At 59.9% G+C, this 25,992-nt stretch overlaps 6 protein-coding genes across 6 annotated transcripts; 3 read left to right on the forward strand and 3 right to left on the reverse strand.

Moving 5' to 3' along the window:
* Positions 1-1,509: 1,509 nt before the first annotated feature.
* VTJ83DRAFT_3673 (uncharacterized protein) lies at positions 1,510-4,502 on the reverse strand (the record flags this gene model as incomplete). The annotated part of the gene is made up of 6 exons (XM_071010077.1): positions 1,510-2,377; positions 2,514-2,748; positions 2,834-2,952; positions 3,038-4,167; positions 4,308-4,328; positions 4,491-4,502. The coding sequence occupies 6 exons, from the start codon at positions 4,500-4,502 to the stop codon at positions 1,510-1,512; spliced, it is 2,385 nt and encodes a 794-aa protein (XP_070867551.1).
* A 961-nt stretch (positions 4,503-5,463) lies between these two features.
* On the reverse strand, positions 5,464-7,108 carry VTJ83DRAFT_3674 (uncharacterized protein; the record flags this gene model as incomplete). Its single annotated transcript, XM_071010078.1, has 3 exons — positions 5,464-5,847; positions 5,955-6,913; positions 7,009-7,108. The coding sequence occupies 3 exons, from the start codon at positions 7,106-7,108 to the stop codon at positions 5,464-5,466; spliced, it is 1,443 nt and encodes a 480-aa protein (XP_070867552.1).
* Positions 7,109-7,739: 631 nt separating this feature from the next.
* VTJ83DRAFT_3675 (uncharacterized protein) lies at positions 7,740-9,235 on the forward strand (the record flags this gene model as incomplete). The annotated part of the gene is made up of 3 exons (XM_071010079.1): positions 7,740-8,303; positions 8,360-8,838; positions 8,923-9,235. 3 exons carry the CDS (start codon positions 7,740-7,742, stop codon positions 9,233-9,235), a joined length of 1,356 nt encoding a protein of 451 aa, XP_070867553.1.
* Positions 9,236-14,326: 5,091 nt separating this feature from the next.
* VTJ83DRAFT_3676 (uncharacterized protein) lies at positions 14,327-16,026 on the forward strand (the record flags this gene model as incomplete). The annotated part of the gene is made up of 3 exons (XM_071010080.1): positions 14,327-15,098; positions 15,175-15,506; positions 15,586-16,026. The coding sequence occupies 3 exons, from the start codon at positions 14,327-14,329 to the stop codon at positions 16,024-16,026; spliced, it is 1,545 nt and encodes a 514-aa protein (XP_070867554.1).
* A 3,601-nt stretch (positions 16,027-19,627) lies between these two features.
* On the forward strand, positions 19,628-21,039 carry VTJ83DRAFT_3677 (uncharacterized protein; the record flags this gene model as incomplete). Its single annotated transcript, XM_071010081.1, has 5 exons — positions 19,628-19,795; positions 19,886-20,252; positions 20,319-20,436; positions 20,512-20,576; positions 20,633-21,039. 5 exons carry the CDS (start codon positions 19,628-19,630, stop codon positions 21,037-21,039), a joined length of 1,125 nt encoding a protein of 374 aa, XP_070867555.1.
* A 1,282-nt stretch (positions 21,040-22,321) lies between these two features.
* On the reverse strand, positions 22,322-23,844 carry VTJ83DRAFT_3678 (uncharacterized protein; the record flags this gene model as incomplete). Its single annotated transcript, XM_071010082.1, has 6 exons — positions 22,322-22,623; positions 22,728-22,975; positions 23,044-23,207; positions 23,280-23,366; positions 23,450-23,612; positions 23,681-23,844. The coding sequence occupies 6 exons, from the start codon at positions 23,842-23,844 to the stop codon at positions 22,322-22,324; spliced, it is 1,128 nt and encodes a 375-aa protein (XP_070867556.1).
* Positions 23,845-25,992: the final 2,148 nt, after the last annotated feature.

Consider the following 25,992-nt stretch of genomic DNA (forward strand, 5'->3'; position numbering starts at 1 on the left):
CATAGATGGCAACATCGATGACAACATCCTGTGACTGTTAACACTTAGAGTTCAACTTGCAGCCGGGTGTGCTAAGACAGTGCAGCAACGTGCTTGTATAGTAGAGATACCTAACCGCCCCTAGCCGGCGATGCGTTTACTGGCGTGTCTGCATTACAGGTAGCTTACTATGATACCAAAGGTAGCGACGCTACCGGACCGTCTCTCGGTGAAGCTCCACCGCAGTCGTACCACCCGAGTCGTACCACCAGGGTCGTATCACCAGCTTCTTTCGAGAGTCGCATTCGGTAAGTGAATCAGGCAAAGGCAAAGTTCTATAACACGCGGCTGCTTGGACGCAGAACACGAGCTGCAAGAGTCTCTGGTATAGATGGCAACATCGATAACAACATCCTATGACTGTCAACACTCAGAGTTCAACTTGCAGCCGGGTATACCAAGACAGTGCAGCAACGTACTTGTATAGTAGAGATACCCAACCGCCCCTAGCCGGCGATGCGTTCACTGGTGTATCTGTATTACGGGCAGCTTACTATGATACCAAAGGTAGCGACGCTACCGGACCGTCTCTCGGTGAAGCTCCACCGCAGTCGCACTACCCGAGTCGCACCACCAGGGTCGTATCACCAGCTTCTTTCGAGAGTCGTATGGTCTGTTGGGAGCCCGTAAACATGCAAGGAAAACGGTCATCTCGGAGCACATGGCCCTCCTGAAGAGTTCTTGGGAGGACTGGCGGAGCCGCCCACCCCATCTCGGCCGAAAGACCTAGACGCTATGTTTTCTGGACATGTAATAGTTACCTAATTGGGTGGAAGTTTAGGAAACGCACTTCTTCTACAGCTCTTTCTACGATGTAATTACAGCATCCATCATGCTTTCGGCGCCTCAGATGCCAAACGCAAGCGAGCTAGGCCGAGACACGTCCCATCCGGGTTCATTAGCCCCTTTGTGCTTGTAATAACCTGGCGGAGGTACCCTCGACGCCACGCCAGCCGCACACACACATGCTGCGTAACTACTGCGTACACATAGGTACTGACCGATGCCATGTGGCTAGAATGCCCGTGCTGTATCATCACACAACCTGGAGCCCCAAAGGAACTTTCCAGCACAACCACCCGGTAGCGTGCTGGCGCCTGCAAGGGGTTGCAGCCGGTCTGGATTCAGGTAGTTACGTAGTAAGTCTAACCCCTCCTCCCTCCCGGTAACGTTACCGACCTGGCCCTGGGTTCCCCGGGGATCACATGCAACCAGACAACAACGGCCTTCCCCACTGCTGTTGCTTTTGCATGCTGTATAGTGACATCGACGCCTCGATCGAGATTCTCCAGTTCGCAACCTTCACGATCCCGCAGAGCCCCATCGCACCTTTTGTCTGCCCAATCGATATCATTCATGTGTTTAATCATCCCACGCACAACGCAACCGCCTCGCCCCTAGAGAGCCAGCCAAACAGGATCCAAACGGCTCACCTCGCTGGCGTCTGATACCCTAATTCTCCAGAATCATCTATGCTGCTCCGACCGAAGATGAATGCGCACCAGCACCGGGCAGGAACGCAAAGCCCGCCTCCTCCAAGGCCTGGCCCGCCGGCATCATCGGACGTCCCTGCAAGGGGAACGGCCAGAACAGCGGCGGGCTCACCGCCTCTGCCAGCCATGCCTCGGCCGTCTCCTCCTCGCTCTCCTCCCTTTCCCCCTCCGGCAAGCCGCTGCCTCGCTGCCGCCTCTTCCCACCCCTTGGGGGACGCCCACGGCCTTCCCACGGCGGCGGCGAACCGCTCCTCCAGCCGGGTTGGCCTTGGTCCGCCGCATCGATGCTGGTCGCGAAAAAGGTGCGGCTCGTCGGGGCAGGCCGCGCAGAGGAAGGGTCCGCGCCGGCAAGCACCGGGCCGGCTCCCTTGTCTTTGTCAGCGCGGGTCTTGACTTCAACGTCGATATTCCACTTTCTCGCCAGGGCCCTCAGAATATCGAGCGCCTGCTCCGCAAAAGGATGGCACGGCGCCATCTCGGTCAGATCGGCGATGCCGCGGGCGAGCACCTCGGCAGCGGCGGGGATGTCGTCGCCACCGCTCCCAGAACCATCTCTGCCCTTGCCCTCGCCCTCGCCCTCGCCCTCGCCCCGCCATGGCCGTCCCTTCTTGTCCCCGCCCTCGGTCGCGATAGCGGCGAGGTGCATAACGGCCGCGTTGAGAGCAAAGTAGGGGACGAAAGACGGCGTGCGGCGCAACGTGTAGAGCCGCGCATAGGACCGCAGCAGGCCGCTGATGGCGTTGGCGGCTTCCGAGCACACCTTGCGCGGCACGACATGCGAGTTGGGGATGCGCAGCTTGATCAAAGGCCGGAAGAGGAGAAGGATGGCAAAGTGGTAGTACATGCTGTCGGCCGGCGTCAGCCGCGTAAGTTCCCAGCCGGGCCCTCCGTCGCCCCGGGGCCGCCCGCTTCCGAGGGACCCACGAGGTGGCAGGCCTCTCGGGATGGAGGAGGATGCAGGGAACAAGAAGCACGACTCACTGGGAAAACAGGACGGCGGGCGTGAAATTGTGCCCCAGCCTCAGCACGTCCGGCACCCCGTCGTACCAGTTCACAAACTGCGTGTAGATATCCAGCAGGCGGCGGCTCGTCAGCAGCCGGCCGGGCGAGTACAGCAGGTACAGCGACTGGTGGACAAGCTCGCTCAGCTCGCAGAAGCACCTGAAGACGGAGCGGGAGTTGGACGGCTGCGCGAAGGAGTGCTGCAGCGGCCCGCCTAGGTCCTCTTTAGCATTTGCGCGCATACGACCCATCCATGAGCGAATGGACATGCGGATCGGCGGGGAAAGGGGGCGCCTCACCGTCGTCTGTGTAAGGAACCCACGGCGATGCCTCGAGGTTGTCGAACACGGCGGGCTTGCGTGGCAGGTGAGGAAGCCAGGAGCATCGCGGGAGCGACCCCGTGGCCAGGGACCACGCGCTGCACGCATGCATGCTTGTCAGCCTCCAAGCCGCCGGCACCGCAGAGCGCCAGACAGGCCCGTCCACGGGCAGGGCGGACTTACTGATCCAACGTAAACGCCCCCCAAAACGTCGCCTCCATGACCTCCCTGTCCTCGCCCTGCCCCTCGGCCCCCTCGGGCAGGCGGTGCAATCCCGTCTCCACCGCCAACGAGACGCTCTGCCCCGCGTAGAACGAGCTCTCCGAGTCCCTCCCGCAGCTCGCCTCCCGGATCGACATGATGCCGAGCGCCTGGATGGTGGCCAGGCTGCGATGGTCCCGCTCGGCGCGGTACAGACGCAGGCACTCGGCAAAGAAATGGTCGCCCGACGTGCGCGGGTCGCGCGGGTTGGCCCGCGTCGCGGGCCGGCTGGAGAAGCGGCAGCCCAGGGCGAGGAGCGCGTTGGCCAGCATCGGGGAGCACCACCGCGGGCGCCCGGCGTGGAAGTCGGCGAGGAAGTGCTCCTTGCTGAGGGAGGCAAAGGTTGGGTATTCCCAGCAGAAGTAGAGAGAGAGGAGGTGGCGGACCAGCTCCATGTCGTCGGTGACCGTTGTCCATGTCTGCTGTATCGGCAGGGAGCTGGGAATTACACGATGCTCTGTCCAAGATTCAGCAGGAGCGGCAGCCTGTGGGCTCCAGGCCGGCGGTCCTCCCGCATCAGCGACGCGCGACGCTTGGGCCAGAGGAGGCGCTCGAGAAGCAGCGGCAGCGAACCGGGTGGAATCTGCTCCCCAGGGATATGTCCAGTGCACCGGCCGGTCATGCTGCTGGACCGGACTACCAAACCCTGGAGCGCCAGGCTCGGATACCATGCCGTAGCCCGACGACGCAGGCGGCAAGCTGTAATGCCCGACACCAACACCAGCAGCAGTAGCAGTAGCAGCAGCAGCGGTAGCAGGCTGACCACCGCTACACGGCTGCAGATCCCCAGGCGAGGAGGCCCTCTCATCGCCAAGCCACGCGGCAACCTGTTCCACGCTCTGCCCCGCGCGTAGCCTGTCCAGGACAGCCTCGCCCAGCCGGTCCGCTCGAACTATCATGGCAAGGACCGCGTCGGCATCACGCTGCCGGCGGCGCAGCTGATCGATCTCGCGGCGCAGCTGGTCTTTTGACTGGCGCTCCGGCAGTCGATACTCGCATGCGCCGGGGCGGAGGTCTGCCAAGCAGCGGCTGCAGGGGCGCTGGCCATCGCACTAGCGTCGGGAACCATTGTAAGCTTTTCAGCGAGGGTCATGATCACGGGGCGTTTCGGGATGGAAGGTAACAAGAGCGGCGCGGGATCAGGGAGACGGGGGGTGGGGGCGGACGATCGTCAGGCGCGCATGGGACGAACCTTGGAACGTCTCCTCTGGCACTGGGTACAGGCGTTGGATGTTAGAGGTCCCGAGATGATCCTCCGTTTCCTCGGGGGGCCTCCTGTGGGCGAGGTATTCGAGGGCACCGGTGGCTTGTTGTCACACGGGACGGCAGAAGAGGGCGGGGGCTGCCCTGCGTGTGTGCGTCCCATCACCGGAACCTGTTCTTTCATATTGGAGGTTGGACTACCGGTTCCTATCTGGCCGTTCTCTTGGTACATGATTCTAACCGAATGCTGGGGGAGAGGGTACGCCGATGGCCGCGGCCATGATGGTCCGACGATGGAGGGCAGACGGGGGAGATATCAGGTCCCATATCATAAGTTGACGGCATGGTCTGGAGACCCCAAACAGGGCCATGCGGCATCACCACCACAAGGAAGGGAGAAGAAGGAAGAAACGGCCGCAAAGGGATGTGGCAAGCTTGGATGTCGTGGTGGTGACGTCCGTCTCCTGTACCTATGATGCAGCAGTTGCAGAGAGGAGAACATCCCACCATGGCTGGGTGCAAGGGGTGAAACTGATGGAGCGTCGCGTCGCCATCAGGACTTTCACGTGGGCGACAAGGGCATGGATGAGATGGTGTTGTCAAGGAGGAACACACAAGCGCGAGTCAGAAGGTGGGCGGAATGACGTTGGATGTCTCTTTTTGCCAAGCATTCCAAGCTGCGGGTGCAGCGGTGGGCTGGACGGCTTCCGGTTTGATGTCATCATTCAGCTCTCCCACCAGAACTTCGGCGTCCCTAGTGTTACGTAGATGCCACCTCAGCCACCTTTCCCACACGCCTGGGGTACCCTCAGCGTTGTCGTGGTTGCGTTAGCGCAAGTTACGGCACCGAGAACTGGAGGACAAGGTCAGGCTGTGAAATTGTGAACATGGCCGCATTGTCAACCAATTTTTTTTGAGATGCTATTCCATCTAACCACAACGCCAGAGAACAGCCGCCTGTCCTGTGTGTCTCTCCAAGACACAGGCAGTCGGATGTTTTCATCCCCGAATAGGCCAAACAAAAACAAAGGACTCCAGCATATCACAAAGGAAAGCAACTGTAATTGTACAAGGCTGGGCTGCCACGCAAGTGACACGCAGTAGGGAAGGAAAAAAAAGAGTGTTATCCGCGACCTCGAGGTCCCTCAATACCCCTTACTCGGACTCCTTGCCCTGGACCCCTTCGAGGGACTCCTACCCCGATCTCCCTTGCTCGGGCTCCTACGCCCAGAAGGCGTCTGCGGCGGCAAGATCATCTTCATGTCCGGCGAAGCCTCCGAGTCCGTAACGTCGTTGGGAAAGTACGCCTTGCGAACATGTCGAGGGGTTTGGCTCAGCGGAGCCCAAATGTAGGCCTGGTTGGGATTGTGCGCAGCGGCCGAGCCCAGCATCGGGGCCATGGGCATGACAGGGGGCGAATGCAGAGGGGCCGCTGGCTTTTCTGGTGGCGGGACGGCGCTGTTGCGGAGGGAGTTGAAGCCGACGTTGCTGGCAATGACGGCGCCCAGGAAGATGGAGAGGATGAAGCCCTGAGCCATTGTTAGACGAGGCATGTTTTTTTTTTTTTTTTTTTTTTTTTTTTTTTTTTTTTTTCGAATTGAGGGGAAGGGGGGGGGGGGGGGCTGAGGTTGCTTACCCAAGTCTTGAACGACAAGACGCCGACAAACTCGTTCAGGATGTTGGCCAGGCTCCGCGCCGAAAGCTGGGCCTGCATGACGGCCGAGGCATCCTGGTTCATGCAGGCTTCCCACTCGTTGCACGGGCCGTCGAGCGCCGGCGGCCGGCTGGACCGCGGAGAGCAACCGTTCTTGCGGAAGTTTTCTGCGCAGATGGACATCTTGTTGATGATTTCGGCCTTGGCCCTCTCGCTCTCGTTGAACATGTCCGCCCGGACCTGCTGGAGCACGGAAATGATGCCGAAGAGCGCGATGCCCAGGAGGACCATGTTGACGACGAGCTGCAGCCACTTGGACAGGATGACCGGGGCGTTGGGGTGGTCGCTGACCGCCGCCAGGAAGCTGCCGAACCAACCCTGAGCCTTCTTCTTGCTCTTCTTTTTGGTCTTGCTCGACCCGTCTTCCTCCTCCCCCTCCCAGTCGCTGTCCGACTCGTCCGAGCCGTGCTGCAGCCGTGACCGAGCGCTGCCGACGTCTTTGTCGCTGGTCAACCTCTTCCGTTTCCTCACCTTGTCCCGGTTCGCGCGGAAGATTTCGCCCCGTCCGGCCGCGTGGCTGCGGAGCAAGGTTTTGCCGAGCAGCGTCGACTTGCCGGGCGACGGCGTCATGGTGAGCCTGCTGACGTCGGCATCGTCGCGCTCGGGGTCGGGAGTCTCGGGCGGCATCGGTGAGTTGTCCGTCATGGCAGGGCTTGATTCGTATTCGGAGAAAGGATCATCCACGCGTCGCTGAGGAGTCGTGAAAGCGGGGTTCCGGAAGGCGACGCCCGTCGGCTTGTTGCGCAGCTCCGGGTTGAACGACGATGTGAACGGCGGACGCGGTTGGTCTTGGGGCTTGGCCGGCGACAGCTTGGGGGTGTTCTCGAGGGCGAACGGGTTGGGGTTGGTCGAGCGAGGCTTGAGGGGCGAGCTGAACATGGCTGCGCAGAGGAGAGAGGCGCCGTCAGCCGACTCCGGTATGGCAAGGCCGGGCCGGGCCGGTGGGGGACGCGGCGCATGCGCATCGAAGACTTACATGGCTTCTGGGAGAATTTCACGAAGGGACTGGACTGATCCACGGGAGGTTGAGACTGGTACTCCCAATCCATGGGGCCTTCACAGGTTCGGCGCTCCATGATGACCGAGGGGATACGGCGAGTGCGGTGGCGGCGGCGATGCTGGGGAAAACAAGCAAACACAGACGATCATGCTCGGGCGGGCGCGGGGTTGGGGGCCGGGTTTTGTCCTGGTTGAAGAAAGAGGGTTGCGAAACAAGGGACAATGCAAAGCTGCCCGGAGTCTCCAGCTTTGCTTGTCGTGGCAACCACTTTTGTCAACCCAAAAGTAAACAATTGGCCAGAGCGCCCGACCCCTGGCACGCAGACACAGACGCAGACACAGACGCAGACACGCAAAGGCTCCACTTTTCTTTTTCCAGAAGCGGGTCCGCCGGGCGCCGGGGCGCTGGGCGCCGAGAAGGCTGATTCGGCAGATTCCGCTCTGCGCGGCCGAGCACTGACGCGCTTCCCAGGCCGTCGGCAGAGCTCCAGGCAAAGTTCAAGCATCGACCATCCACCGCAACCTAACCTCGCAACGCCACCGACATCCATCACCCAACCCCCGAGAACCAAAGCGTCCAGCATCGCCTCGTCCTCGGCGACATCATCGATCCATCCAACGCTCGACGACCGCAACGCCATTCCGTTTGTGATTTGATCGGCTTGATCATCGAGCCTCGGACCCCGTCCGCGCCCCCAGCCGGCCATCATGTCGGACGCAAACTCCCCGAGAGCCGGCTCGAGGGCCGGCTCCGTTGAGCACGACAAGGACCGCCATGAGTCTCCCGAGGATGCTCACGACGCCGATGCCGGCAACGCGTCGGACCAGGACCAGGACCGGGACAGGGACAATGACAAGGACTCGGATCTCCTCTCGGAAATCGACGAGGATCAGTTCGAGGACTACGACCCCACGCGCGAAGAGCGCCCCGTCGAGATCGATGAGAGCGTGGCCATGAACCTGAAAGCCGCGAGGCGCAAGCGGAGCGAAGGGGAAACCGTCAAGAAGCCCAAGGAGGGCCGCAGGCCCAAGAAGCGGTCGCGCCAGGCGGACGAGGAGGGCGCCGACACGGCCGAGGACGAGCGCCGGCCGCGCAAGGCTCGCTCCAGCGGCGGCGAGCGTCGGAGCGCAAAGAAGGATACCCAAGAAGAGGAGGAGCAGGTCAACGAGGAGAACCTGACCCCGGAGGAGCGGCGGCGGAGAGCCATCCAGCGGGCCATGGATGACGCTCTCAAGAACCCAACCAAGCGCAGGCGCAGGAAGGACGAGATTGTCGGTGCCCTTGGCCGCAGCTCCGGCAGACGCATCTCCGCTAACCCCTCTTGCAGGACCTCGAAGACGAAATCGACGAGCAGATTGCGAATCTCAAGCTCGCCATGGAGAACGCGTGCCGCGCGGACAACGAGGCCCGCCAGGCTGGCCAACCCGCCACCCACAAGCTGAAGCTTCTCCCTCAGGTCACGGCCATGCTCACGCGGACCGCCGTCCAAGAGGCCGTTCTCGACCCCGACACCAACTTTATCCAGTCGGTCAAGTTCTTCCTCGAGCCCCTCAACGACGGCAGCCTGCCCGCGTACAGCATCCAGCGCGACCTCTTCAACGCCCTCACCAAGCTGCCCATCAACAAGGACGTTCTCCTGAGCAGCGGCATCGGCAAGCTGGTGTACTTTTACACCCTCAGCAAGCAGCCCGAGCCGAGCATCAAGCGCTTGGCAGAGCGCCTCATCGGCGAATGGAGCCGTCCGATTCTGAAGCGCACCGACGACTACCGGAAGCGCCAGATCGAAACGCGCGAGATTGACATCATGTACGCCACCGGCCTCTTCCCGCATGCTGCACTCCTTCCCCTCCCCCTCTTTCAACCCATCGGCTAACCAATCTCCACCCACAGCGCCGCGAAGATGGCCCAACGCCAAGAAGCCGCCGCCATCGCCGAGAGCTCGTCCCAGACCATGACGCTCACACAGCGGCCCGCCAGCGGCAAGACCCGCTTCGAGCTGGAGCGCGAGCGCGCCCTGGCCCCCGAGATCAGGAAGAACAACCGCGCCTTGCCCGCCGGCCTGCCCGCCACCTATACCATTGCGCCCCGCAGCACGTTTGACCCGTCCCGCGCCGCCTCGGAGTTCCGCCCCGTTGGCTCTGCGGGGCTGGAAGCGTTCAGGAAGATGACATCCAAGGGCAAGGGAGGCGGAAAGCGCTCCTAAGACCCAGGCCCCGGGGGGGCGTCGCGGACCGGCGGGGGGATGGGCGTTTGGGTGGCCGGGTGGGTGCGGAGCTGCCGGCAGGGCGGGTGGTGTGGGTGGGTGGGACAGCAGGGAGCAAGGGGCATGTTCTCTCGCTTGGAGCGCATCGCGAGGCCATCCGATGCAGGAAGCAGTTGAGAAGAAGAAAACATGGAGCCAGCAACGGGAGAACGGGTTGTTGGTCGGTTGCTTGATGGGTTGGTTGGTTGGCTGGTTGGGTTTGACAGGAGTTTCCGAATTGCGAGTACCTACCTACCTTTTAGACCTCCTAGGGAGATTGTGCTATAATTCGCATCATGACCCAACAACGGACGGGTGGGAGATGATATGATGTCGTTGGGCATCCTCTGGATCTTTCTGCTTGGCACCTCAGCATCGGTGCCTTACCACAACAACGTCCAGGAGGGATCTTTTCCCAGGGACAGGCCCGGCCGATGGGGTTCGACATCGCCCTCTCTGATGAGCCGCTCCCGGCATCGAAGTGAGAAGACCCGTCCCAGCCATCAACAAGCCCCTGATGCCGCACGATCCATTTCTCCAGCGTTTTTGCGGTTGGTTTCGGGGGCTTGGTACAGCCGTGGGTAGGTAGACGATTGCGAAGGCTCGGAAATCCTCTTGGGCGAGCGCAGGGTACAGCATTTCCGGAGCGTCCGGTCCTAGATCGGCTTGCTTCATGAACCGATCAACGATCAAGCACTGCAAGGTTTCCTGGCGATGTTGGAGACAACGAGGTGCTCGGCGGGCTGGCGGTTCGTGTGGTAAGTACGGCCGCCCCTCTGGAACGCAACTGGGGGCGAGCTGGCATGTTGGGCATGGCGTTGGCAAGGCCTTTTGTCCGAGGATCCAGAAGGCCCGTGGTCTGGGTATACATGCTGAAAAGACAGAAATAGCAGGCATGCATTTGCAGTCAAGGATTTGTTGCGATCAGAGTGTCTCAAGACCGGCTTCATGGCCATTCGATTCTTTGTGTCTCTGTGTCAAAGGGAAATTTCAGTAGAAAGCTTCTTTCCCCCATACGTCCTCCTGGTCCCCGAGCCTCCGAGTCCAAGGGTCAAGGGACTTAAGCCCCTAGGTGATGGGCGGCGACGACTTCTCTGCTTAGCACGGTAGACGAGGATCGGAGGCCTGGCAGCGTTGGCCCGAAAACAAGAACCACCAGACGGTGACGAAACAGCTGAAGAGCGCGCTGGAGTTGGTCCAGCGGATGGCTGAAGAACCGACGGAAACGGGCCATGACGCCAACGACACCGAAAAGCTGGCCCTGGAGAGGTTGGCCCAAGGGATGCGGTCCCGTACGGAGACCCTGGAGCGGAGCGTGACATTTGGTCTCTACGGACGCCATCGGACCCGATGGACCAGGTGAGCGCCGCCTACTCATCCCATCCTTCCCATCCCCGGAATATCAAGGCTCGGACCCGCTTCAGGGCGGATCGTCCATTTCTTTTTGGTGGTGGGCAACAAGCCGCCGTTACAACGGGCGAGGAAGACAACCGGAAGCAGAAAACAGATGCAGAAACGCGAGGAACAATAATATGACTCTGACAACTACGTGTATTATAGACCGAGCTCTGGTTCGAAAGGGGAACCCCCGACGCCGGCGAGGATTGGGTAGAGGTTGGAAGGGGTAGTGTGGTGGGACGGGGGGGAGAGTGAGGGAGTGTGGGAGTACCTGGGTGAGTGATTGGGGTCTTAAACGGCAGTCATCATGTAAGGTACCTTGAACAACCTAAGCTACCTTCTTCTCCTAACGAGCCTTTGTGAAACTGTTGGATGCGTCAGCGATGTACAGGTGAGGATTGGGACTGGCCGCAGAATGGCCCTGCTGCTGTGTATATTATATTATGCGGATGCAGAGAGCAGTTCTGGGCTGGAGCACACGCCAACCTGGTAACTATTTCATGCGCTCGTTCCGTCGGCCACGCGTCAGTAGGCCGCCTGACCTTTTTTTTTTGTTGTTGCGTTGTGCATGGAAGCCTACCGGTGTTCTGACCTGACCTTGGTCTTGGCTGGCGTCGTCGACCTGAACCTCCTCCAGGCTGTGCAGGGCGGTGCCCCGCGGCGGGTGGATGGAACTGCCCTTCCCTACCCTGCCCTGCCCTGCCCTGCCCGGTGGATGCCTTTGCGCCGGGGACCGACCCGATGATATGGATTCGGTCCTTTGGAAGAAGAAGAAACAAGACTTGGAGGCAATACGTACCGACCCGAAGCTGCCCGTTTTGAAGGCGGCACCAGAGAGAAGGGGAGCGTGCTTTGGTACCTTACACAGTAGGTCACGTTGCGGCACCAAGGTTGGATTCTAAAGTCCCCGAGACTCCCAAGATGGTGTCGAAGAAAAGAAAGGCGGGTTGCGACAAAACGGCCACCAATGGCGGCTCGCAGGGCCCACTGGAGCCATCCCCGCCGCTCCCGCACAACGTGGGAGTCCCGCCCTGCCTTGTCTCTTCTCAGGCTCCCACGTTGTTGTTTGTTGTTGTTGTTGTGTTTGTTGTTGTTGTTGGCCGACTCTTGCGATCCTACCTAGGTACCTACCCGGTCTGCACTCTGCACATCACCACTTCAACACGCCCCGGGTACCTCAGATACCTCCGCTTCGGTACCTTGGGTCTGCCGCCGTGTCTTCCAGCCAAGTCGTGCTGTTTCGCAGCTGTCTCTGGACCTGTCGGGTACGTGGGGCGTACCCGACCTTGGAGGAGGATGAGAGCAAGGCGTCGGTTGTCTTGACGATCCCCCTGCCCTTGGCCCTGCAGCTCCACTCATCGCGCCACCCAAGGAACCCCGCCAAACCCTTCGAGACTCGTCGAATCGACTTTCTCACGGGCGCAACGGGCTTTGCCCATGACGGTCCCTATCGTGAATTCTTCAGCGTGAAAGCGGCAATTTTCTACCCGGCCAAGCAGGGCCTTGTGACTTTTCCACCGTAGGTACGGAATAACTTCCCCGCCGACCCTTGAGCTATATTTGTATTTGCCACACCACCCGGCGTCCTTGTGGCCGGACAACCACCTGGCCCGGAACTGCCCCCCTCTGGGTCGCGGCAATCCAGGTTTCCCGTCGGCCCCAGCCCAGTTGTTGTCGTCGGCCTCAGCCCGGCCCGCTTCCCTCAAACACTTCTCCCACGCGCTTCTGGAGGTTTGGCCGATCATCACGCCTTTCAAACCTAGCTTGCAACTCCTCTCCCCGTCCGTCCCCGTGCGTCGTTTGCCCGTCCTGCCCGGTGTACAAGTAGCCCAGCCACTTTTCATTCGTCCAAGGCCCGACGTCTTGGTACGTGGATGCGCCAAAGGGCTCGCGAGAGCCACACAGCCCCCCTCCCCCCCCCCCCCCCCCCCTCCCCCGGATCCTGAGGAGATTGGCAGACAAGTGTCCTGCGCTTGCATGGCCGCGCCCCGTCCGTAGGCCACTCGCATGGGGAGGATCGCGAGCATTTCACGCCGCAACCTAGCCACCTGGAGGCTGCCCTTGCCGACGACCCGCTGCACGGCGTTCGAATCAACTCGTCGTGCATACTCTTAAAACGCTACCAACAACGACCCGGGGCCCTGGGCGCCGAAAAAGCTAACTTTGCGCCCGTCGAAACAGACCTCCAAACCATTTCTTCGTCGACGTCTTCTTGCCCCTCCGCCAACGAAACCCAAACCTGGTTCTGCCCTCCCCACATCGAGCCCCATCGCAATCGCTATCAACCACTTGTTTCTGTCGCGCGCGCGCAGCGACCTCATCCAACCGACCCCGCCACCGCAACAAGACCCAACGACTCGCTTTGCCCGGACGAGCGCCATGAACGGATCGCAAAATACCAAGGAATCGCCCGCCCTGGGCGCGACGTCGCCCTCGGCCAACGGCAGCTCCGCGGCGGCCAAGAAGAGGAAGAAGGAGGGCCTGAAGCCCATCATCACCACAGAGGGCCCTGGGTACGTGCATGACGCTCTGCATCTCGTCGAGAGAGATCGCGATCGCCATTCCTTCCCCCTTTCTGTTCTCCTCCCCCGAGTTCGCTTCACCACCGCCGGTTGCCGGTTGCCGGGTGCCGGTTGCGCGACGGGTTCCCGGCCAGGTTTTCCCCTCGCCCTCGCCCTTGCTCTCGCCCTCCAACATCTGCCTAGGCGCAGCTGTGTGCCTCGAATGAGGTGGCGGGGTGCAGTCTGCCATGGGTTCCATGGATCTGTGGAGGGGAAGACCAGTCCACCGTTGCGCAGCCCATGCGCCGATGGTCCGTCCGCTGTGTCAGATTCCAGGACGCCCAACCTTGAAGAAGCCAAGGGGACGGAGCATGTGCATCGTACTTGGTATATGATTTGGTACCGCCCGGCATCTGGCTCAAGTGAGCTGGCGGACCTTTTGGCCGTTGCTTGTCGGCTCATATCTCTCTCTGCGTCACCCCCCACCCTCTCTTCCCCCCCCCCCCCCCTTCCCTTTACCGCTTCCCGATGCCCGCCGAGCCTTTGTCTCGGACGGCGTGACACTTAGCAATCCAAACCATCTCACTTGCCTTTCCTTCCTTGCCTGTTTTTTTCGTCTTCTCCCCCCGTTCCTTTGTTTGCTCTTCTCTTCCCTTTGCTTTGCTTCTTCTCTCTTCTTTTGATCAAGAAAAGGTTCAAAAAAGAGAAAAGAGAAAAAAAAAGGGGGGGAAAGAAGCAGCGTGGTCCGTCGCCAGAAGCTCGCGCCCAACCGCACACACCTAATTGTCGCATCCTTTGCCATCTTGCATGGCTTTCATCCCAAGATGAAGACCGTGTTGAAAACCAGGTCTGCTTCCGCCCCGCCTTGAACCCGAGCCGCACAGGCGCTGGGCACGGCCTCCGCAAGCCCGCCGTTGCCGTCACAAGGTTGCCGAAAGTTCGGCCCACTGTGCACGGGAACGGAGCTGGAGCCTGACCGAAACCCCGCCACCTCCAAGCATCTTGGCCCCCCAAGCAAGTCCGGGGAAAACGGCCACATTTTCCACACTGCACACACCGTCCAGGCCTTGCTTTGCACCGCCCATACCGCACAAGCTCTAGACGATTTGCTTACTCGCTTGTCTTGCACAGAGCCTCGCACATCGCCTCCGCCATGACACATTCGCCGACATCGCTGTCCTCGGCCGACGACCCCACCGAGAACACGGCCGACGAGGAGGATTCGGAGGATTACTGCAAGGGCGGCTACCACCCCGTCACCATCGGCGAGAAGTTCAAGGATGGGAGGTATACCGTCGTGCGGAAGCTAGGCTGGGGTCACTTTTCGACGGTCTGGCTTTCAAGAGACAACCAAACCGGGAAACACGTCGCGCTCAAAGTCGTCCGCTCCGCCGCGCACTATACCGAGACCGCCATCGACGAGATCAAGCTCCTGAACCGCATCGTTCAAGCCAACCCCAACCACCCCGGCCGCAAGCACGTCGTCAGCCTGCTCGACTCGTTCGAACACAAGGGCCCCAACGGAACGCACGTGTGCATGGTGTTTGAGGTGCTGGGAGAGAACCTGCTCGGCCTGATCAAGAAGTGGAACCACCGGGGCATCCCCATGGCCCTCGTCAAGCAAATCACCAAGCAGGTTCTCCTGGGGCTCGACTATCTGCACCGCGAATGCGGCATCATCCACACCGACCTCAAGCCCGAAAACGTGCTGATCGAGATCGGCGATGTCGAGCAGATCGTCAAGCGCGTCGTCAAGACGGACGCCAACGGCGAGGTCAAGGACGGGAACCGGAACGGGCGACGCAGGCGCAGGACTCTGATAACGGGCAGCCAGCCGCTCCCGTCGCCCCTCCACGCCAGCTTCGGCAACACCCCCGTGTTCCCGTCACCCGGCGCCCCGAGCCTCGGCCAGGTGTTGCAAGAAGGTAAGCCGCACCGGCGGGCCTCGTCATGCCACGGGATCTCGCGCCTGCGTTGCTAACCGCCTGGGATGTCCGGCAGGGGTCACCAAGTCGCCGTCGCCCAAGGGAGACAAGAGCGTCGAGGAGCACCAAAAACAGCGCGAAAAGACGGCGGATCTCCTGACGAGGGAAGTGTCGGGCATCTCGCTGGAGAAGAGCCCAAGCCCGCAGTCAACGGGCGGCGAGAAGCGCAAGGTGGACGAGATGCAGGCGTGCGACATCATCAGCGTCAAGATTGCCGACCTCGGCAACGCTTGCTGGGTCAACCACCACTTCACCAACGACATTCAAACGCGGCAATACCGCTCGCCCGAGGTCATTCTCGGCGCCAAGTGGGGTGCGAGCACGGATGTTTGGAGCATGGCGGCAATGGTGCGTTCCCCCCTCCTCTCCCGTTTTGCTTTTCCACCCCCCTCAAAAACTGACGCCGTCCTTCTTGCTGTACGGACAGGTCTTTGAGCTCATCACAGGCGATTACCTCTTCGACCCGCAGTCCGGCACCAAGTACGGCAAAGACGACGACCACATCGCGCAGATCATTGAGCTCCTCGGCCCGTTCCCCAAGTCCTTGTGCCTGTCGGGCAAGTGGTCCCAGGAGATCTTCAACCGCAAGGGCGAGCTGCGCAACATCCACCGCCTGCGCCACTGGGCGCTGCCGGACGTGCTGCGCGAAAAGTACCACTTCACCGCCGAGGAGGCGAAGCGCATCTCGGATTTCTTGCACCCGATGCTCGAGCTGGTGCCGGAGCGGCGCGCCAACGCGGGAGGCATGGCGAGCCATCCCTGGCTGGATGACACGCCGGGGATGAAGGGCATCAAGATCGACAAGGTGGAGGTGGGGAGCAGGGGAGAGGGGATCGAAGGGTGGGCTTGCGAGTCGAGAAAGCGGTAAACGGGGTGAGGTGCCCGGTGGTGTCGAGGAGACGGCGGCGGCGTCGGCGGCGGCGGCAAAGCTTGCCTTGTCTGTTCTTTTTTTTTTTTTCCTTTTGGCCAGCCGTGCCGTGCCGTGCCGACCCTCCTTTCATGAAATACGTGCGCACGCATGTGTCCTTTTTTCTTTTGGTTGCGAGCGTCTGGGTCGTGTCAAGCGCGTGTTGGTGCAGGAGTCTCGGTCCGTCAGTGGTCATGACCGCCTGGGCCCGGTCGACGCCGGACAGGCTACCTGATGGAGGATGCTGGCTTGTCGGACAAGGCCGGGCCAGCCGGGGAGGGGAGCTTGTCGCTGTCGAGAGTCTACATGCATGTCGTGTTGGGCTGTTGAGGGCTGTTGGGTTTGTTGGGTTTGTTAGGTTACAACCAACCACCTTTGCATCGTGCGTTCCCTTCCTTCTTCCTTTTTACCTCCTATTCCTCTTCCTTCTTTCTTGGCCGAGCAACGCAGACAGAAAGCGTTTTGGGTTTCTTGCGTGTTTCTTGTTCTTGCATTGGGCCGGTGCAGTGCGTGCTGGGGGGATATCACTATGGTTTTGGACGGTGTGGTGTTGCTTGTTCCCGCGGGAGGCTGACGAGGAGGAGGGGGGAGGAGGGAGGGAGAGGGAAGGAGGGAAGGAGGGAGGGATCGAACGAGGTGAGGCAGAAGTCCGCCTTCATGAAACGTCATGGTCGTCGTCGTCGTCGTCGTTGGTTGTCCATGATGGGCTGTCGTTGGTCATCCCGTGGTTGGTCTCTGGAGCGAGGGCGAGAGCGTGAGTGAGGGGTAAGGGCGGTGGTGGGTGATGGAGAGATTCAGCAAGCGAACATTTTGATGATGGTTTGGATCTCTTTGTTCTTTTTTTTTCTTGAACGTTATAGTGATACAGGCTTTTATAGTATACAATAACACCGTCGTCGGTCGTTGGCTTGCTTACAACGTTCCCATTCGGCCGAGGCATCAGGTATGCCCGGCTGCGGTCCGAGGCTGGGGGTGTTGGGGTATTATTGTCAGTGTCCGTCCGTCCATCCGTCCGTCCGTCCAGGTAACTTGTCGTTCGTTTCGTTTGGCTTCGCTTGCTTTTGGTTGTGGTTGAGAGCCTTGTTTGCAACCTCGAGATGCCTACCCCTGTCCCCTTGCTGGAGCAAACTACTGATTCTGCGCCCCACCGGAGAGCTGAATATTGACTTGTGGTTATGTCTATAAATAGTTAGATGTCAACTTGAAGCGACTCTCTCGGTCGAAGTACGTACTGCGTACTTATGTGACTGCTTGGTAGACAGCTGGACGTCCCTATCCGTCAGGGTTTCTTCTCTGGAAGGCTGCCGGACAAGACATGAATCCAATCCTATTTGTGTCACGGACCGACCACAGGTCCTGGGGCCGACCTTGACGGATCTCCATCTCCCAATGCCGTTCCCAGTAAAAAAAAGTAAGGCCGAGTTCAACGTTACAAATTCTTGTTGACAGATGGACAGAGCACGATTTGTGAGTCTCTGAGGGGGCTTTCTTGTGTTGGCAGGCGATGGTCAGATACGTATAAGTAAGGTACATCTTGTGCAGCGCTTCTTGATCGTCATGTTCCACCCTGCTCCACACCAAAGAGCCGATCCCATGATACGTAGTTTATCGCCCACCCTTACCCCCCATGGTTTCGAAAAGTCTTGGAAACCAGCTTTGGTTGCTGTTTCACCTTGCCCAACGGCCCGGCCGGACCCTGCGTGGTGTGGGTTTGTAGTGCCAACGCCAACCCAAGCTAATCTGTCAAGCCTCTGCGTGAATCGGCGCTGGCTACTATCGGCGGGCGATCGCACCGGCAATCTCGTCGGAGAGGATCCCGGTGCAGCGGTGGATGCGACGGCGCTGTTTTTTTTTTTTTTCGTGGGTTTGAACCCGGCTTGTTGGCCCAACGATGCCAACAATGGCACCCTACAGTAAACTACACGGTAATACTGTGTACCCAGTACATACACCCGACCCCAGAAGGGTACCCCTCCCCCCTGCCCCTGCGGTTTGCCGTCAACGCAGGCGCCCCAGGCCTCAAAACCAGGGAGGAGCCCAGGCAGCGGGTGGCAGACCACCAATGAGACGGGCCCTGGCTGACAAGGCGTCCGCTCGGACCCTCCACGAACCAGACTTTTTGGCTCTGGCGCCGACGCCATCAACAATGCCCGTGACATCCGAAATTGTTTCGCTTCGCATACACTAACGTTGGTTAGTGGTAACTACTACTACATACTGCGTACGCAGTACATCCATACCCGGACATTCTTTTTTTTGGAGCGCCCTTTTTTTTGGTGTTTGTTTTTGCTTGAATTTGCTCCAGAATGAAGCGTGCTGGCGGCCTCGTCGTCTGTGAACCAACCACCACCACCACCTCACCGTTTGAGGAGCCATGCCGGTCATCGCCACGGCTTGGGAGCCTGCCCTGGGGTGGCGGACCGCATGAGATGAACGCAACCGGCAAACCGGCAGCGGTCAGCAGCCAGCGGCCAGCGGCCAGCGGCCCGCGGACATGCTTGGATCGAGGAGATCAAGGAGATGGGGGTCAGCCGCGCCCGCAGATATGCGGCCGGATCACTAGCTATCTCCGTCCGTCCGTAGACTAGTATGTACCTACATACTGTATGTATGTATGTCGTATGTGATGTACGCTCAAACGTTTGAGCGGCCTGGCGTTCCAATCGGCTGGGCCATGCTTTGCGCAAGGTCGACATGGCATCCCGATTTGGACCTCCAATGCTGCGCTTTCAACCCTCGTCATGACCCGCCAAGCCATGCCCGCAGCATGACGAGCGCGGAAGCTCCCGATTTGGCACGGCTCGACCATGTTGCGCGGGAGCCACATGCATGACGGTGCGCCATGATCCAATTCTCTCACCGTTTGGGAATGTCGTGTCGCCCAAACCCTCCCAAAACAGCTCTCGCTCCCTAGCGAGCGAGGTTGCTGGGCTGTTGGCGGGCGCCTCTGTTCAAGTGAGCGTCGGTGCTGGCTTATTAGTGTATGGATGTAATATGTACTGTAGATAGATAGTGCAGCGCATGCAGTTACACTAACGAACCCCCCCGGCTCCCTCCATGCACGGCACCTCCGCCCACCGGCCAGGTCCTCCTTCGTTCACTTTGCATCCCGCCCGCGGTGGACCCCAAAGCGATCGGCCGAGATTCGCCAATTGCCCTCGTCGCCAATGTCAAAGGGGGAGGAGGGCGGACCCCCTTCTTCAACACGTGAAGATCGCAGACGTGCCCTGCTGGGTAGATCCTGGTGTCGGATCCTCGACTGCGCCAATGCCCCTGTCCCCTTCCAACAAAAACGTCGTCGACACCCTTGGCTCCAGCCCTGCCCCGGATTCTTGCTCTTCTGTCTGCGGACACCCCCCCCCCCTCCCCCAGCGCGTGATACTTTTGTTGTGGAGGAGGAGGACGACGAGGACGACGACGAGGAGGAGAGACACCATCACCATCATCATCGTCATCATCACCACCACCACCCGTTGGCCATGAACCGGGCGGTGCTCTCCTGAACCTATTCCATCCCACCCACCCTCTGCCGCGCTCCAGGCCCGCTCGCGAGCTCGTGGCAATGGTCGTCTACGTCCCCCTCGCGGACAATCCGCGAGGCGTCACCATCATCGCTGTCCTCTGGGTCATGACCGTCTTGTCCACCATCTTCGTGGCGCTCCGGCTCTACAGCAAGATCACGCGAACCCGCCATCTCTGGTGGGATGACTACTTCATTTTTGCCGCATGGGTAAGCCGTTCTTCTTCTCCGTGTCACGCAAAGCCTGCTGGCCTCGCAAGCCATCGAAAACCCGCCGCCTCTCTGACGTTCACCTCCAAGGTCCTCCTCGTCGTCAGCTGCTCAACCACCACCGCCAACGCCCGCCTCGGCTTCGGGCTACACACCTATGAGGTGCCCTTTGAGAACCTTGTGCCCTTCGGCATCCAGAGCAACATCTCGGGCTTCACGTCCATCCTCGCCGTCGCCTGTAGCAAGACGTCCTTCGGCATCACCCTGCTCCGGCTGTCCGACGGCTGGATGAAGTGGTTCATCATCGTCCTGCTGGTCCTGCTCAACCTCACCCACTACACGAGCAGCGTCTTTTTCTGGGTCTCGTGCAACCCCCCCGCCAAGACGTGGAACCCGCTGCTGGAGGGCGAATGTTGGCCCACCTCGGTCACGGTCAACTACAGCTTGTTTGTAGGAGGTAAAGATACCCGAACCCTTGTTTCTTTAGGCGGAGCGATGTCGTTCCGCTAACAAGCCCCTCCAGCGTGCTCCGCCTTTTGCGACTTTGCCCTCGCCCTGCTGCCATGGCGCCTGCTGCTTCGCTTCAACATGTACAACCGCGAAAAGATCGGCGTTGCCATTTGCATGAGCATGGGTATCTTGTACGTGCCGCGCACCTCCTCAACTCCCCGCCCCGCGACAGCCCGCGACGGCGAGAAGCTGACTCATCACCGCAGCGCCGGCATCACCTGCATCATCAAGATGACCACCATCCCGTTGCTCTACGACGGCGACTTCAGCTGTAGGCTCCCTACCCTCCTCCCCCTTTCCCCCGCCCTGCCATCTAACCTGCCGCAGACAACTCCCTCCCTCTCGTCCTCTGGGGCTTTACCGAACCCTCGCTCACCATCATCGCCGCGTCCATCCCCGTCTTGCGTCACCTCTTCCGTTCCTTCCGCCGCAACGACGACAGCACCCTCCACCCGACGCTCCACCACAACGACCCGACGAGCACCCACGCCAGCGCTCGCGCACGTGCACGCACACGCGGCGCTGCCGCCGGAGAGGCGGCCGATGCCGGCAAGATCTCGGCCAGCGACGAGCCCCAGCACGGGGAAAAGGGGGTTGAGAAGTCCGCCCGGGGGAACTACCAGCTGCAGAGAGAGCGTTTAGCCGCCGCGGTCGCGGCCGAAAAGGGGATCGCTGTGGGTGGTACGGAAACGTCCGGAACAAGGACGACGTCCACGGCGGCGTCGTCGCCATAGGGGAACCACCATGCTCGCTAACGACGCGGCACCCCGGCGGATCATGAGGGCCGGGGCGACAATCATCCATTAGCCCACAAGATTGGTGGGAGGAACTACGCGCGGTGAGCGAAAGATGATGGATGAGGGTGCGGCTGGCTGGCTAGCTGGTTGGGGGGGGGTGTACGATGGTTGGGTAACGAACGGCCTTCTTCATGTGTGATTATGCGTTGATGCATATGGGATGTGTCTGCTCCGGAAAGGGTTATGTACAGCTGGTTTGTTGGTTGGGCTTTGGGAATGACGGCGGCTTCATGGGACTGTTGGCCATAATTACTGGTTGTTATATATAGGGATGGGCAAACAAATAATGGTAATTCTTTTCCAGGTTGTCGGTCGGCAAAACGTTCAAGTGGATATACTTTACATAGGAATAGAATAGGACATGCCTTTTTCAGTTCTCTTGCAGGACCGTTATCATCACCAACACGTTCGTATGTATGCATGTTTGGAGTGCGGCGCACAGATGGCTACTCCGTTGGCACCTTGGCAGACCGGCTCTCCTCCAGGGATGTGTTGAAGGGAAAGGAGGAAAGAAGGAAAGAAACGAAGAAAGAAAAAGAGGAAAAAGAGAAAGAAAAAAAGAAAAAAAGAAGAAAAGAAAAAACACTCTCCTCACTCCTCGTTTATTTTCATGTGCATCACCATCAACGTTCGATGTGGCTGCCGCCATCATGGCTCACGGAAAGCGTCTAGAGGGCACATGGTTTGGTTACACACCCACCCCCACGTGACCAAGCGTCTCGATGAGCGCGTCCATTCTTCACTTAATACTTCGTATGGCGTTGAATCCCTCTGTCGTGTAGCTAGGCATCAGGCCCTTGACATCTCTAGGTCTACCACATGCCAAGAACGCACGCCATGCCCAGCCGCGTCACATACCACACAAGAGGTCGCTTTTGAAGAGTAACAACATCCAAAGAATACGATGTTTGGTTTCGGGGTTTTCCTACGTCCCAAGGGGAAAACAAAGACCCTAAGGCCATTTCCACAGAGCAGAGCCAACGGAGGGGGGGGGAGGGGGAGAGTTTGTACATTGCTTGTGCTTTCTGAGCCGAGCTGGAGACGACTCGAACCTCCCAACCCTTCCCGGGCCGAGACACACGCATAGACATCAGCTTGAAGACGAAACAAACCAAGCCATTTCTCTCACACAAACACCCTATTTCATGCCCCCCGCCTTCCTCTCCTCTCCTCCCCCCGCCTAGGCCCCCGTCATCGCCGTTTTTTCTGTGTTCTTTTTCTACTCATAGATGTAGCAGAACGGGCCCTCGACGGTGCTGACCAGCTGGCTGATGGTGTAGGTGTGGTCGGCCGCGATGCCCGGCGGGCCGAGGTCGACAACGTCGGTGAGCTTGGCGGGCGGGCTGTTCCAGCCCATCATGCTGGTGCCGCCGGCGATGACCTGCTGCCGGGACGGGAAGTTGAGGCTCTGCCAGATGTACCAGACGCGGTCGATCATGGCGTGGTGGACGTAGAAGGCCGGGTCGTTGGGGGAGGTGTAGAAGTCGCCGCCGGGGTCGCCGCTGATGGTGAAGTGGCCGGCTGGAGAAGAAGAAAAAAAGGATTCATGTTAGCGCAAGTCCCTTGCCGCCGAGCCTTTTTTTTTAAGGCAAAAAAGGGTTAGGGAGGACGGAGGGGGAACGTACCGCCGTGGACGCCCATCGAACCGCCAAAGCCGGTGCCCTGCATGACGTCCTGGAAGGTGCCAATGTTGTTGCTGCTCACGATGAGGTTGACCACGTCTTGCGGACGCAGGCTGGTGGTGGAGAGCTTGTTGGACATGTCGCGGCGCAGGCAGCGCGGGTTGTCGCCGTAGCCGTCGGCGCGCGGGTTGCGCGGGATGGGCGGGTTGACGTGGAGCACATTCGCCATCGGGCCGAGGCGGATGACCATGCTGGGGAGGGGGTCAGTTCTCCTTGTTCTTGGGTGAGGTGTTCCGTCCGGATCGACAGGACTACGTACTCCTTGAAAGGACCCGTCTTGACGCAGCCGCCGCCGTTGCCAGCAGGGATGCCCATCTGCGTCGTATGCTGGACGTACTCGCCGTTGCCGCTCAGCGAGGTGTCGCTGCCGTCGAAGATGGGCGAGCGCTCGGGGTCCTGGTACCAGCGGGACCAGTCCCAGTACTGTTCCGGGGTGGGCGGTCAGCAAGATGAAAAGTTTGCTGTGGAGAGGCGGCGGATGGAGGTCTTCCTTACCGGCTGGGTGCCGTTGTAGCCGCACTCGTTCCGGAGAGCCTGCTCGAACGCCCATGTGTAATACCGGTGCCACGAGAGGAAGTTACCCTGCAAGAGACGGTCAGCGTTGGTGGTCCTTGGTTCCTTGGGCCCTTTTTTTTCTTCCTTGATTACGATCGGTCTGTACTTACCGTCCCGTGGATGGTCATGGTCTGGTTCATGTGGACGACGACAAAGTCATCGTACCGCGTCTTGGAGCCGGGGTACCTCGTCTGGTCGAGCTTGGACGGCTTGCTCATCATGCAGAGCATGGCGTTGATGTAAGCCTTCCTCTCACCGGCCGAGAGGTCGCCCCTATGGAGGTGAAGATCGTTGTCAGCCATCATCTCCCGGCGGCCGTCTCCACGTCCGAGGCCACATACCATTCGCGGCGAACCTGGAGCTTCTCCTTGGTGCATGTTGACGACCTGGCGAGGGCCGCGTCGATCTGAGGCCTGCCCTGGTTCTGGAGGTCCAGCACCGGGTCTGCCGACGCGACGCCGGCGAGCAGGGCCGTGACCAGTCCGGCAAGAGAGAAGCGAGTCATGGTGATGGTGTCGGTCCTTTGGGGGCTCCCACAGCAGCAGCAGCAGTTAGGACTGGAGACTCGGGCTTGATGGACCAAGAGAGTGAAGCACCCCAAGCACGGTGCTGGAGGGCCGAGAGGTAGATGGCGTCGTTATAAGCTTTTTGGGTCTCTTCCGGATCTCACACCCCCCTTGCCAGCCCGGGGCCATGTAGCCCTGCGACTCCGCATCTCCGGTGGCGATCACTCTTGTTTTTGCGACTTCCTAACGGCCCTACGGTCGACCAGCGTACATACTATACACAGTAAGACACGCAGCACCTTGCCAACACCCCCCCCCCCCCTCCCCCTCCCCTCTGTCCCGCCGCGTCCCGCCGCCTCTCGGAAGTGCCGTCGGCAAATTACCCAGCACGCATGGGGCGCTCTGGAGTCAAGCCTATCGCGTTGTAGGCATGACGCAGCAACGGAATCAACAGCAACGCGGAGGATGTACGTATACGCGAGAGTGCTTGTGCAGGCTTCGTTTCCCAGCCGCCCCCGGCTTCGGTGTAACCCTCGAGGCGACCGTTGCCGGATCCCGGCAGATGAACCAAGCCAAGGAGCGCCCCTCCGTGCGGGTTCGCCGCTGGAAGCGCGGCCAAACAGGAAGTAATTAGTGATTAGGTTGGGGCGGCCGAAGAATGGGTGAAACGCAACGGTTTGCGGAGGCCGGGGCCGGACCCAGGGGGGGGGGGGGTGCAGGGCAGCGTTTTTTCACAGGTGAGGTGGGAGCGAAACCGCGCGGCGACTCGGAAAACACGGCCATGGGCACCCAGTTCGCCGGGAGACGGAGGGTGCGCGACGCTGCCGACTGGTCCGGAAGAATAGGAGGCCAATTTATTCGTCAGCGGGCAAATCTGGGGTAAAATAGCCAGGCTCCGCGAGAAGATAGGAAGTCACCTTCCCACTCCTCTAGGGTCGCCTCCAATCTCTTGGCTCAATATGGATTCGGCGCCATTTGGCTTGTTTCAACTCGTAGCCCTGCCCCGTGGGAGCGTCCATACGCAGCACCACCGGCGGACGCCGTGGTGGCTTGGGGTGCTGTCAAAGTCTTGAGTTGGGCATGCAATAGCTTTAATATGCGACTCGTGTCTATACCTTCCATGGAGCCCCAGATGCTGACGTATCTTGGATCCCACGAAATAGGCGGGCATGCATCAAGATGCAGCGCAATGGCTGCCGCGTGCATCATGGCGTAGCTGTTTCGGTTCCCTCCCGCCGACCCGCGGCATGCTCGCTTGGCAGGAGGCGTCTCGAATACAGTAGTATGTAGTATGGTTCACAGTACAGGAGCATGCTGAGGGGCCATGGTCTCCTTCGCACCCGTGACCGTGCATATCAGCAGACGTTTGTCACTCGTTCATCTATGCGGGATTCTAGGGATGGCCCAGGATGTCCAGATCATTCTGTTGGGCAGCCGGCTATAGTGCACGATTACGCGTCTTTTTTTCTTGGTGTCCAGGCACAAGAAACGAAATACAACACCATCTCTGATCAAGACGGGCCTGCTTGATAATAGGCGTGGTTTTGTAAGGGAGTCTTGCCAGCGTGTGGACATTGTAAGTAGGTGCTATATCTCGAGCCTTGTTAACAAGACACGCCAGGGCAGGCAACATCTCGACAGCCACCACAACTCCTTAGTGACGACAGCGAGCGAGGAAACACGAGAAACGCACAAAGGAAAATAAGTGCAGAAAAAAAGAAAGAAAGAAACAGGATATTATGAAAAAGAAAGAGGTGAAAACGGATCAAAATAACGATTCAGTACCTACTTACTATCCATGTGAGGAGGATGGCCCTAGGATGATGGCGACCTCTTGTCAACGGAGCGGTCACTTAATCAAAACGGCAAGACAATCCAAGACACCCGGTTCCAAACATTACGTGGCCGTCGCATACACCGCAACGTTAATATACAGCATGCGACCTGAGCGGCAGCGAAACGTGGGCACGGAGTTGCCATCCTCGCCAACAAACTGGCGGCCATGTCCCGGTACGCGCCAGCGTGGTGGTGGTGGTGGTGGTGGCGGTGGTAGTGGTGGTGGCGGTGGAGGGTGGAGTGTGCGTAAAGTACACTAGCCGGGCTGGACAGCCGGAACAGATCCGTTCGGAATATCTGCCGAACCAGGT

Source organism: Remersonia thermophila, chromosome 3 (assembly GCF_042764415.1).
Source record: "Remersonia thermophila strain ATCC 22073 chromosome 3, whole genome shotgun sequence".
Lineage (NCBI taxonomy): Eukaryota > Fungi > Ascomycota > Sordariomycetes > Sordariales > Chaetomiaceae > Remersonia > Remersonia thermophila.